Source organism: Halichoeres trimaculatus, unplaced genomic scaffold (assembly GCF_033239565.1).
Source record: "Halichoeres trimaculatus isolate MK-OKI-2021-1 unplaced genomic scaffold, fHalTri1.1 fHalTri1_scaffold_14, whole genome shotgun sequence".
Classification (NCBI taxonomy): Eukaryota; Metazoa; Chordata; class Actinopteri; order Labriformes; family Labridae; genus Halichoeres; species Halichoeres trimaculatus.
Genome location: NW_027437192.1, coordinates 7,623,521 through 7,636,840, shown reverse-complemented (window position 1 = coordinate 7,636,840; position 13,320 = coordinate 7,623,521). Strand labels below are relative to the sequence as shown.

General features: G+C 39.8%; 1 protein-coding gene across 3 annotated transcripts in view; it reads left to right on the top strand.

Moving 5' to 3' along the window:
• Positions 1-13,320, top strand: part of atp9b (ATPase phospholipid transporting 9B) — a 53,657-nt gene that overhangs the window by 19,892 nt on the left and 20,445 nt on the right. For all 3 annotated transcript variants that reach the window (XM_074686776.1, XM_074686775.1, XM_074686777.1), the window contains 5 exons: positions 1,309-1,384; positions 2,735-2,811; positions 8,627-8,787; positions 10,591-10,733; positions 12,439-12,551. In XM_074686776.1, the coding sequence (XP_074542877.1) occupies positions 1,309-1,384; positions 2,735-2,811; positions 8,627-8,787; positions 10,591-10,733; positions 12,439-12,551 (570 nt within the window). The remainder of the gene's footprint in view (positions 1-1,308; positions 1,385-2,734; positions 2,812-8,626; positions 8,788-10,590; positions 10,734-12,438; positions 12,552-13,320) is intronic.

Here is a 13,320-nt window from a genome sequence, read left to right as displayed (position 1 = left end):
AAGATCGTTCAAGATGCTCTAAAAATGGCTGGCAGCTAATGAGTAGATATCAGCCCACTTTTACACATCAGCTGGATGTGTTAAAAAAATGACCAACGTCGGCTAATACCGATATTGATACTGAAATCTAGTGCATCCCTAAGTAAAACCACAGAGACATTAACTAAAAAATGAAATAATAAGAAATGGACAGCTCCATCAAAAGATCTAAAAATAATCTTAGATTGTCAATAAAAATGTATTAAACCATTTTTATGCCTCTAAGTGAAACTCTTGACCCCATAACTCTTTATTTTTTTCTTATTTCAGGGTTCCCGCGTATCCTTGAAAAGTCTTAAAAGGCATTGAATTCATAATTCTAAAAATAAGGTTTAAATTGGCATCAAAATGTTTTAAATCTGAATTTCAAAAGTCTTAAAATTTTGAACACATTGGTAAGATTTATGTTAGTTTGAAGTAAAAAAAATATTAAGTAACATTTATCTATTTTTCTAAATAGTTTCCTGATTTAGTCTTGCGGCAACATTGCGTAATCGCAGTAGCGGAACTAACAAAACGGTGATGTGGTTGCACCAGGAACTTTTAAAGCAGACGCATGTCTTGGTTCTATCTAGGGTGCCTGGAGAGAGAAAAAAATGAGGAAAAATGGCAAAAAAACAAAAGTGGCTTAGGAAAATTGATTATGGCAACAAAATTGAGAATTAAATTTGAAATTAAATTTCAAAAACCATGTAAAAATTCCAAAAATGGTTGTGATAGTGGCCAAAAAAGATGAATGGGGGCAAAATAGGCATAAAGTTGTAAAAATGGGGTTAAAAAAAGGTAAAAAGGCATGTTTTATGTAAAATAAATATTGGGTTAAAATTGCCTCTAACCCAGGTAAGTCATGTGGTGTTTTTGTTTGTTAGTTTTGTTTGTTTCAATTCTGGTTCGTTGTCCACTTGTTTTTAAATATGATTTCCAACGTCATTAAAAAAAGTCTTAAAAAGTCTTAAATTTAATTTGCCTTGAGCTGTAGGAACCCTGTTTTTACTCCAGAGACACTCTGAACAATACTAATTAAAAGTTTGCTAATTGCTGCAATTAATTCTCCACATCAATGTAGTTTTTCAAGCTCAGGTCTCTGCGTGGCTGCACTAAAGCTTCTGCAGAAAGCTTTTATCAGGAATGTTTAAGATTTAAAGACAAACATCCGACGAGTAAATTTGGATGTATATTTTGTCTATATTCTCTAAACTTTATATTCTCTGTGGAGCACACTCAGTAGCTGTAATGATAATGTGTTTTTCCTTTCTCATGTCTCTGTAGGAGGACACAGATCCACAGATCAACGAGAGTCTCAGTATTGAAAACACGCTTTGGGCCAGCACCGTCGTCGCTTCTGGTAAGTGGTGATAAAAAAATATTAGTGGTGATAAAGCTTTTATTTCAAGTCTCCTTCTGCTTTCAAATGAGGTACAGTGATTCTACAAAGACAGCCCAGGTATGAGACCAAGAGGTAAAAGCGCAGTCATTCAGGTAGTGTTTATTAAAGGTGTGTAGTGTATTTAGTGTTTTTAGTGCAAGATCCATTGACGCAGTGACTCAGATCATTAAGACCGAGGAAGGCAGCTCTGGTTCACATCCAAAGAGAAGCCTTTGTTCATTTCACTTCCTTTCAGCCGTTCATGTTTTAAATAGTCCCGGTTAGCGTCATACTCCACTCCTCTCATGTAAGGATTCATGGCATCGAGCCTCTCGGGTGTTTGATTTGATACCACTTGTGAGCTTGTTTGAAGAAGTCTGAGAAAAACCCACAGCTGAGGTAATCCTCCTTCGCCCCATCTCAGCCATTCCCCACAGAAACGGTTGTGTCAGTTGAGAGTGTTTGTGACGCTCCCAGTGATGCCTACACCATTGATTTGCGGTGTTGCTCTCCCCTCCGGCCTGACCTTGACCAGAAGAACACACACACACACACACAGAAACACTCACACTCACACTTTCACAAAGAGCTCGACTTAGACCCCTTACATCATCTTCTGCTTGGGAAAGTCATTGTCCCCTACAAGCTTCTCCCTGACGGACACTTCAGACTCAGATCTGTGAATTCCTGCTCTTAAAGGCCCCGGTCCAGCTGTGACGAGTGAATTAGTCGTCGCATATTCAAATGAAAGCCCCTCTGCATGCTGAGCCACACACCATTTGTCACTTCTCTCAATATTTCTGAAGTTTGAAGTCACTGAGAGCGATTCATCACATTCATCTCCTCTCTGCTGCTGCTCTTCTTTTCCTCTCCACACTTTCCTTGTTTTGCTTTCAACTTTCTTTTCCATTTTTATAGTTTTGGGATTTCCAGGCCTGTATTTAGTTTTATTATTGCCTCTGCTTTCCCATTAAGCTCATTTAATATTAATGACCCATTAATCCTCTGTAATAAGGCCACGGTAATGAATTGGCAAATAAAGATGGCAGAGTATTGATCAGGTTTTATGAGCTTCCATAGGGTGCTGAAGGCCCGGAGAGCCTAAACGTATTAAACTCCTGTCTGTTGGCTTGAGTGGCAACGAGACAAAACTGCCTCAGCTCAGCCTTATTGTGTTTCCTCTCATGCCGTTCATCTCACTTGACCAAGATGAGTGTGTGCACGTATGTTTATGCCACTGTAGAAAGTGTGTGTATGTGTGTGTGGGATGATGGGGGTGGGGGAACAGTTAATGAGCAGCATTACTTTCATTGTTTCTCTCCTTGGCAGGCACTGTGATCGGGGTGGTGATCTACACCGGCAAAGAGACCAGAAGTGTTCTGAACACGTCGTTCGCAAAGAACAAGGTGAATACTTTTGGGGTTTTTTTGTAGAGGAAAAAGGGTCAGGTTTTTGTTATTGTTCAAAGCCTTAAAGCAGGGGTGTCCAAACTTCTTCCAAAGAGGGCTTCATTTGATTTGGTGAAAATGATCAAGGGCCTGCAGCTCTGACTGACATATTTAGCAACTGTAAAACTTTTTCTTTTAGTTACCGTTGTTAAAAATCATTCACTAAGTGTGTTCAAACATGCTTGTGCCATTATTACAGACTTATGAGTCAAACCTCACCTGTCCCTCAGGTGTCTCTTGATAATAGATGATAAGTGGTCAGTTTTCTGCGGTGTTACATGCTGTGTGAACATCAACAAACTCTGCTTCTGACCAGGAAAACATTATACATTTGGGGGCGATATGGGAAAAATATATCAGGACGTTTTCAAAGGCAGAATCAGGATCTGTACTTTTATGGATTGTTTTTTATGACTTTGGATTCTTTTCAAATAGAACAGAATAGAATAGAATGTACTCTATTGTTCCCCAAAGGGAAATTCAGAATCACAGCAGCAATTCAAGAAAGTAAACAGTGAAAAAATCAGGAATATATAAACAGAATAATGAAATGATTGTCAGGTGGAAAAAATTGTCAATCAGAGATGACGGCTTGACTATAACTCTCCAGTCAGCCCCCACCTCCACCGGGCCCAGGACAAGCTCATCTAGCTTATTGGAGACTGATCTTACATTCCCCATAACAATGCATGGACAGACAGGTTGATGTCATCTCTTCTTAGCTCACACTGCAGCTCCAGCACATCGTCCTCGTCTCCTTCTCATCAGCTTGCGGGGAACATTGGTCCTAGCACCAGTTAGCAATGACATGCTACAGGCTAAAAACAGCTGAAATCTCATGTGTAAACAATAAAGACACACCAGACACAGGAGCAAAAAAGTAAAAACACAACTGCAAACTCAACCAGTTTGATGTCATTGGCCAACAATGAGACATAAAAAGTGTGCTCCAAATACAAAGATAACTAACATTCTAAGAAGAAAAGGGGGAACGAAGAAAGAGCTGTGGCATAAAGCTGCCACTCAAGCAATGGAAATTATAGACCTGCAAACATTTTTTTTTTATCCTAGAGCATTTGTTATCCTGCATTCTGAGCTATTTTTAAACATTTTCTGAGCCTTTTCTGCTCCATTTCACAATTTAAATGAGGTCAAAAGCCATTAATCATCAAAAAGTTGACTCTGAACTCTTTATAAAGTTGCTTTGTTTAAGTCTTATGGAAGCACTTCTGTATTTAGCCAGCTGCTAAAGAGATCTTTTTTTTTTAATTTAATAATAAGTCTAGAAATTTCCCCCAAAACATTGATGTGATTCCTTCGCATGATGCCGGCATTAATTTAAGTGTTTCTGTTAAAGCTGCAGAAACACCTCAGAAAGTAAGAACTGCTCGAGGTTCCCCTCACGCCATCTTCCTCCCCTGCCTCTAATCACCAATCAATCACTTCGGCGAGGTGCTTTTTTAACCTTGACTCTCCAGATAAAGTTGGACCTGTCAATGCAAAAGGTCAGCGCCGGTTGCTAATTAACCAAAAGGGAAATTAACTAACCGAGGATTTAAATGACATTTTCAGCTGAAAGTTAATCCCACAGAATCCCCATTGAGCGTTTTCGTCCCCAGATTGAGGAGATTAATGAAAATTTGAGTCTAAATATAAGATTTTACCTTGAAGATTGCTGGCTTAGATAGACGGGGGTCACCTGATAGTGGCAGGGATCACTGAGCTGATGTTTGTGACTCAACTCACAAAGTTATCACCTCAAACTGTCTGCTTCACTAAAGCTCTCCATGGCACAATATCGCCTCTTCCTCCTGCGGCACAGTTTTGACACCGGTGTCTTTTATTAAGAACGCTGATGTGGCCGGTCGAACGGCGAGGGCCACTGTTTTTGTGTAAGCTCGACAGTTGAGAGGAATTCAATATTTCAAGGAGATGATGTCAGAAGTGCCAATATGGAGACTGGAGATTGAGGGAGAAAGTCGATACAGTGAGGCTGAAGTCGCAGGAACGTTTTGGCCTCATATAATCTGTTGTGACATCGGCCAGGACAAAGCCTGCACTTGATCAATCTGACAGGACGTCAGACATAGATTCCCTCTTTGTCTCACTATTGTTAGACGGACCTGTGTCTGATGGAAGAGACGGAACAATGTCGTTTGACAGGAGCCTGCTCGCCAATAAAGATCTTTGTTCTTTGAAGTACATATCCAAGCAGCGACACTCTGCTCTCTTCACACGTCCCTCAAACTCTCACTGTGACAAAGTGTAACTGAAGCAGAGATTTTCAGTCAGATTTGACTGTTTCTACCTTTTTTTTACTCTTAACATCTCAACAAACTCCAGGGAAGGCAGGTTTATTGCTCAAGCACATTTCAGCAACAAGGCAATTCAGAGGCTTCAAATGAGACAGCAGGAGGAAGAAACAGACGGCCTTTAAAAGTGATTTAAACAAGTCGTGAAAGCTGATGATTTCCTCTTTTTGCACCTTAAAATAAAACTGTAGGAATAAATCTTGCAGCTTGTTTCCACACATTTAATGTAGTCTGCAGTCTACAGCATGCAGGATGAAAAATATTCTGGTATCAAAATGCTGTTTTTGGGTCAAGCTAATCTGAAAATGCAAAGCAATCATGGTTAACTTTGGATCCTGATCCTGACATAAAACATTCTGACATATTTCCCCCACATCGCCCCCTAATGGAGAACATTTTCTTTGGTTTGAAGCAGATTTTGCTGATGTTTACGTGGCACCTTACAGAAAATTGACCACTTACGTATCATCTGATATCAGTTAGGGATGGTAAAAATATTGATAAATTGATGCATCACAGTATTTCCTCACCCATATCAATATTGATTCAGAAAATCCTCATGATCAATTCACCCCCTAGCAACTTGGGGGCGCTTGTGCCTGTTTTTCACGTTTTATAGACAAAGGCCACGCTAAGACCAAACAACAAAATGACAGCCACATTAAGCAGCGAAAAGCCTACTCCTTCAACTTTAAAGTCTGATGTTTGGGTCGGAGGGATGGAACGGTTTATGAATAAAGACCGAACTGTTCAGTTTCACTCACTCGGTTCAGGGCGCGTTTGCTCTGTCCGGTTCGTGTTTTCTTTTTTCTTCGTTTTACTACTCAGTTTGAAGTGAGTATGGAGCTCCTATCATACCCACGTGCGACGTGAGGCGAAGGATACAGTGTAACAGTTGCAGGGAGGCGCGTGTGTTGTTTATATGATGAGAGGAGAAGACAAAGTTAGAGGGTGTACCTGTGGCATTGTGTCGTTCTGCTGTCTGGGAGCACTTTAGATTAGATTTCAGAACCCTCTGACAAGGTTTTTTAAGACCACAATTCTTGTGACTTTTCTGGAGTTTGGAGTCTGGCGCCGAAGCGTGTTTAGATCTCCGCAATGGGCAGTGTGTGCTATCGTGAGCCCCTCCCCTATCCAAAACACAGACAGTCCTCCTCACTCACAGCAGATGAAATCATGTAAGCGTGTGTTTCATTATGGTCACTTCTGCCGGTCCCCAGCTCAGTTAGAGGAGGAGGGTTGATATTTAGACATAAAAAAACAAGAATGGACAGAAGAAAGTTAATTTGTAGTTCTAAACATGTTCATGATGTTGTGATTTACCTGCTTTCTTTCTCTCCCACTTTATTTCTCTCTCCCACAGAGTCCATGACAATAACATGCAAATGGATTATTCTGCAAATTAGACAGCAGCGTCGTTTAGTGGCTTTTAGTGACTTCTGGGACGGCCAATAGAGACTTTCCTTACTGAGGAGTTGACATGTTGAAACTAGCAATGTTTCACTCAGCTTTGATGATGTTTGAAATGGGAAACAGCCTCATTCTTTCAGGTTTTTCTTGACTATACATTATAAAATTGATTAAAAACTGTCTGTTAATAGTGGGTTATTAGGGTTTATGGTAGAAATACATGTGTTTAAAACAACAGCAATGTACACCGAACTGGACCAAACCGAACTGGACCGAAAACCATAACCCCCAAACTGTGATAAGAACTGAAACGTGGGTTTTGTTTTGGGTTTCACTGCTCCAAAACGAGGTGATATACAACATGTTCACATGGGCATCAAAATGGAAAATCGAAGCATTTAAATCAAAATAAAACTAAATCAATATCAAACCAAGAAATTCTTAGCAATACCCAGCCATTATACTTAAGGACTGCAGTCATCCAAAAGTTACTTAACAAATAGAGCATTCATACGTTACTTCCATATTCAAAAGTTTGGACACCCCTGATCAGCAGTGAGTACAGTGAGAAATGTTACTGTGAGTGAGTTTGGACTTGATAAATCTGGAAGAAACTTTTGGTTATGATCGATGACTTAAAAAAGAAAAAGTAAAATTGTATGCCTCATATGTGTTTTAATAAACCTCTTTTTTAGATAACTTACTTTGGGGTTGGGTTTGAATCACTGTGCTCTTGACCCGGCTCTGACAGCTGAAAACCAAAAGTTGAAACAAAAAAAAAACTTCAGCTTGAAAGCAAAGTTGTTCTGTGTTCCTGAGCTTCTCACTGAACAGTCCACTTCATCCAGACTGAGCTCCTGATATTCTTTGGTTTTAACTCGATGAATATTCATGTCCTGGGGCTGCAATCCTTCATCACATTTCACACACAGTAAAAAAAAGACAAGCCACACAGGCAGATCGAATCATTCCTTTCACTTTTAATGGCCAGGAGATGAATGGAGTAAAATATGCACTTTTTTATTCATTGATAGCATCTTTAGGTTGAGGTAATTGAGTCCCTCTCTCCCCCTTCCATGACTGAATGAATAATGACTTCATCTGATCCCCGGCAAGGCTGAAAAAATTTAGAGCAGCCATTGTTCAAGCAGAAGGGGATCCTTTGCTTTTCAGGCACGCACTGTGCTCTCTGTTTTAATTTTTCTTCATTTTAATCCACCCAAACCCCCTATTTTTCTCAATAGCTCAACCATGAACCATGTAGTGAGGCAGCGGGGTGGGGACATACCCACCCACCCACTCACTTGCTCCCTTTACTCTTCCCTTCCCCGCTCTGTGACTGGGAGTTTAACAGCGACTGATAAATCAGTCACACTGCTCACCCTGCTCCCTCAGTCCTCAGGGGAATGGGCCTGGTGGGGGTTTAGGCTCTGGAGGAATTTTGCTGCTTTTTATACGTCCGTGCCCCCCTCCCCTCCTTTTCAGAGCAGCTCCTTTATTTGAGGGAGGAGAGATGTTATGTTCTGCTGTTTTTGTAAGCGTGGTGCGTCAGAAGAAAGCCCTCTGTGTACAGGGCTTCGCTGTGAGCGCTGCCAGAGAGGGGAAGGGCGCTTCTTTATTTGACATCTTTTTCCCACATGCTCCATTGGCTGGGAGATACACTCGAAAAATAAAGGAGAACTCTGACCTCTTTTTTGTCCTGTTTCCATCTCAATATGGGAACGTTATTTATTTTTGAGGCCTTTTGACCTCTAAAGGGACAATGCTTCAATACGCAAATAATGAAGTTGACTATAAAAAACAAGTATTTACGTCAAAAACATAGTTTGCATGATAAAAGCCTGCAGCAAAGAACGTCTTTGACTGGCTTTGGTTTATTCTCCCTGTGCAGGAAGTGTAAGGCTTCAGGAAAAGGTTGTGAAGTTTGAGTTTTCCTAGTCTAGATAAAACATTTAAATCATGGATGAAAATAAGTCTTTGCTCTACATGAAAGTGCTCTGTATGATTAATCTGACATCTACAGTTTGACCTCTGATCTCCTGTCTCTGTAGGTTGGCTTACTTGACCTGGAGCTGAACCGCCTCACCAAGGCCCTGTTCCTGGCCCAGGTGGTTCTGTCTGTAGTCATGGTGGCGCTGCAGGGTTTTGTGGGACCGTGGTTCAGGAACCTTTTCCGATTTGTCGTCCTTTTCTCGTACATCATCCCCATCAGGTATTTTAAGATGACCTCATTCTTTATTGAGCTGACGGCTCCTGATATCATCTCTACACTTGAACAAATAGCTTATGTGTTTAGAGATGCATTTCATCTTTACGCAACTAAACAAAGCAGAGAAAGTCAAGAAATTTACATTTGGTATATGATCCCTTTGTTATAACAATTCTTGACAATCTGAACCTCTTTCCAAATTTGTGCAAAGGCAGCAGCAGCAGCAGCAGCAGAATTAAAAGAAATACAGTGATTGGAAACTGTATCATTCAAAAACGTAGATCCACATTTGGACAGTCAGCCTTCTCTGTTAAAGGGGGAAAACTTTGGAATTCATTACCAACCAAAATCAAACTGAACACAGATTTAAAACCTTCGCTGTTGAGGTCAAGTGCTGGCTGAAAGCAAAACTGAGCTGTGACCATTTTATTGCTGGTAAATGCACATTTTATGATCTAGTTTTTTAAAGGCCCAACAAGGGGCAAGAGTTGAAAATTAGTCAGGATAGACCGATATGGATTTTTCCGGGGCCGATCCTGATACCGATTATTTGTTGTAAAGGATGCCGATAACCAATATTTGAAGCCGATATTTATTTGCAGTCAAAGTGAAAATATTGGTGTCAAAATTTTGAACAATATAAACTCTAACACTTAACTTCATTCAAATACCTTCAAGCATGAGTTTATTAACAAGCTCCCAGGCTTACCAGCATGTTTTATAAAGTTAAATGAAATATAAAAAAAATAAATAGCTAAAGTTTTCTACAGTAAATAAAGTTTTCCAAAATTTCAATGTAACTGCATTAACTGCACTGCTGATTTGCTGTTACTCAAGCCATGGCTCTGCTTGTAACCAATCAGATGGTACTCTGGGTGGGACAGTGCTGGGGACTGAGTAGTGACTACAGACAGTGGAGTGGCTGCATCAGAGCAACAACAACGCAGTTTTATATTTGTTTCTTATCGGCCGTCTGATTTAAAAAAAATGCCAATGCCGATATGCCTCAAAATGCCAAATATCGGCCCGGTTGATAATCGGTCTATCCCTAGAAATGATCACTCACTATAAACTCTCTGTGCAGCACATCGGATTCATGTTTTGTTGTGAACTATGTCAACTGCATCATCCCTAACAAACAAATGAATTCAAATTCAAGTCAATCTTGTAGGGGTGGGAGAAAAAACAAACAAAAATCCATTTATCTGGGTTTTTGTTTGACAATATCAAAATTGTGATTCTTTTTCAAAAAAAACTTTCTTTTTTTATTCAAATTCTTCATTTCAGTCTCTGTTTATAAACTGGAATCGGAAAAAAGTTACCACTTTTCTCCAGCAGAGGGTGAAATGTTTCTGTCTGACTCACATAATGTACATTTTATGGGAAAATATGGCTCCTGATATAGTCTGTAGATATTACCATCATCATTTAACTTTTTCGCATGGTCTGGTGTTAAAAAGCAAACTAAAAATCATAGAAATTGTAAACTTAAATCCGCATCCCAGAAATTGAAATAGAATAGTATCACGAGTATAGCATATCATCCCAGCCCTACAGTCTTGTATTGTTGCAAAGTTTATTTCCCTTCTAAATTATGCTGCACTCATGAGGAAGATGTATTTGTTGGATGAGCAGCAGAGCTGAGTATGAAAGTCGAGTTCATGACAAATTTTTCTAATCTTCTCTACCAATGCCAAACAGCATTGATGCAGAAACAAAATGCACCTCCTAACATCTTTCTTTGCAGCATTTTCTTGTTCTAGTGATTTTTCTGTGACAGACTGTCTTTTCTGTTCCTCTGTACAGTTTGCGTGTAAACCTGGACATGGGGAAGTCAGCTTACGGTTGGATGATCATGAAAGATGAAAACATCCCTGGCACCGTGGTGAGGACCAGTACAATCCCTGAAGAACTGGGCCGGCTCGTCTACCTGCTGACCGACAAGACTGGTGGGTGTTTACACAACCAGCACACATTCATCCATTACAGCTTGCAGTATTTAAAGAGTTTTACAGGTTTGGGATTTTTCTTTGTGGAAATACTGAAGCCCTGTGACATTTGTAAGAGATCTAACATCCTGAAAAGGGACCGAATGTTTCATTTACAAAGTGAAATATTCTTCAGCAAGAACTCACACAATGAGGTGGCAAAACAAGGTAGTAAATGTATACATAATAAAAATGTCATAAAAACTCAAAAAACTTGTCAATAAACATACAAACTGAGTGTTCATCATCATTTAAATAAGTTTATAAAAAGAAAAAGAAAAGAAGAAAAAAAATGTCCTGATGGCTAAGGGGGAAGTTTTTGCCTTCTTTAATCTCTAATAGCAAGCAGCAGCTTTTGCTAATGCTACACAGTGTGTCAGAGTGATGAACTCCTGCAGAGGTCCTAACATGCTTCTTTGTCTTCGCCTGCTGATCCAGGTAAAATTAGATAAGCTCTCAGAGCCTATTTATCCTGGCTGAGAGGTAAAGCACAGAGAAGAACTAACAATCAATTCTAGATCAGAGTGGTTAACCTCCTGGTCCTGATGTTTTTTGAAGGTGAGATGCTCGGATCTCACCATCATCAATAATCTCTCTCTTAGCTCTCATTCTGGCTACAGATGTGCATTAATCAGTGCACTCTTTTGAAAACATAGTTTTTGAATCCTATTTTTAGGTGTCTAAACATGTAATCAATATGCAGGTCCCATGATGTATTCAAGGAGAAGCATTTGCACTCAGGGCTGTTAATTAAATAGAACAGAATGTACTGTATTCATCCCTAAAGGGAAAATCAGAGTCACAGCAGCAATACAAGAAAGTGTAAAGTGCAAAAATTGAAGAATATATGAACAGGATAGCAGCACCAGCACGTTGTCCTTGCCTCCTTTTCCTCAGCTTGCAGGGAACTTTGGTCCTAGCACTGGTTAGCATCAACATGCTATGAGCTGCTAACAGCTGAACTCATGTGTAAACAATGCAACCATGGTTAAAAGTAGGATCTCAGGACACAAAAGGGAACAAAAAACAATAAAAACATCGCTTTGCACGCACCCAGTTTGGTGTCAATGGCCAACAAATGAGCCATAAAACAACCGGCTCCAAATATATATGAGCTACCACTTGAGTGGCGCTTCAGTAATATTAAACATGATGTTTTTCCCCTGAAAGACTCAAAAACCTGACACTTTGCACATGATGATGATGATGACTCAAGATGATAGATAGATCATCTTGAGTCCCCTTGTGTCTGAAGTTCTCACTTACTGAACAGAATATGACTTCAGACGCACAAACTATAACAAAAAAGTAGTGAGTTCTGCAGATTAGCCAGCCAGTTTGGTGCTTTGGCTGATATGACTCAGTTGCTCATGCGTATCTTTCATATGTGGCTCAACATGTGAAAAACTGTTGTCAACAGTGTCCAATCTACACCTTTTGTTCACTTCACTGTCAAGTTCCTGTTTCAAGGCTCAGTTTTTTTCACTCTGTTTTGGACTTTTATACAGTTGTTATAATAAACCCTTTTGAATCTGACAAAACCATATAATTATGATCCCCTGATACCTCAATGATTAAGTTATCAACATCTACCTCAAACCTCTTGACTGTTGCTTTCTGCTCTAATGAGACAAATAAGATTGATAATCTGTCCTCTGATCTGCAGGCACTCTGACACAGAATGAAATGGTCTTCAAGCGGCTTCACCTGGGAACCGTATCTTACGGCACCGACACCATGGATGAGATCCAGAGCCACATAATCCAGTCATATGCAATTGTAAGATTAATTTTCTCTTCTTAACTGTGTTTTGTAAATTAGTCTTATATTAAGAAAATGTGAATCCTTATTATCTTAACTTGGAATACAAAATCCCCCAGATGATAATGCAACTGTGATCCAAACAGACTTTTAGATACAGGGTCAAACAGAGAAGATCGTACAATTCAGAGGCTTTAAAATTCAAGTTTTTGAGCATTTTAGAAGCTTTATATTGACTTAAACTCAGACATGTTTCTGATTTCTTGTCCACCTTCTTCTTAATGCTGCTGGACTTTAATGAATGCAGTAAATGGACAAGTAAATAAAGCCAGTCAGGTCAATCTAGCTTCTTTATGGAAGCTTCTGTAATTCTGTAATTTTTATTGTTCACGTAATAACACCCTGATCATAGATGCAAACGAAATGTGACTGAAAGTTTGCCTTGTCTTTCATGTAGCTGAAAAAAATGACAGACAAGGTAAAACCTGCCACTTACAATCTTGAAGTTTGTCCCAAAAGAGGTGGGGTCCACTGAGATACAAATATGTATCATAGGTCGCTCTGTGTTTTCTTACTGCTTCCCCCCTCCCCTCTCTGTAGATCAGTCTGATCCATTTTTATATTTAACTAAAGGCTACGTTTTCCAGGAAGAAGTCCATGTTGTTCATTCATCACGCAGCGTCCCTGAGCGCCTCCTCCTCCTCGTGCTGTAAGCGAGTGTTTTCCTCACTGGGTGGCTCAGATCTGGCTTGCAGTCTTGACAGAATGATATTGTTCTTACTCAGCC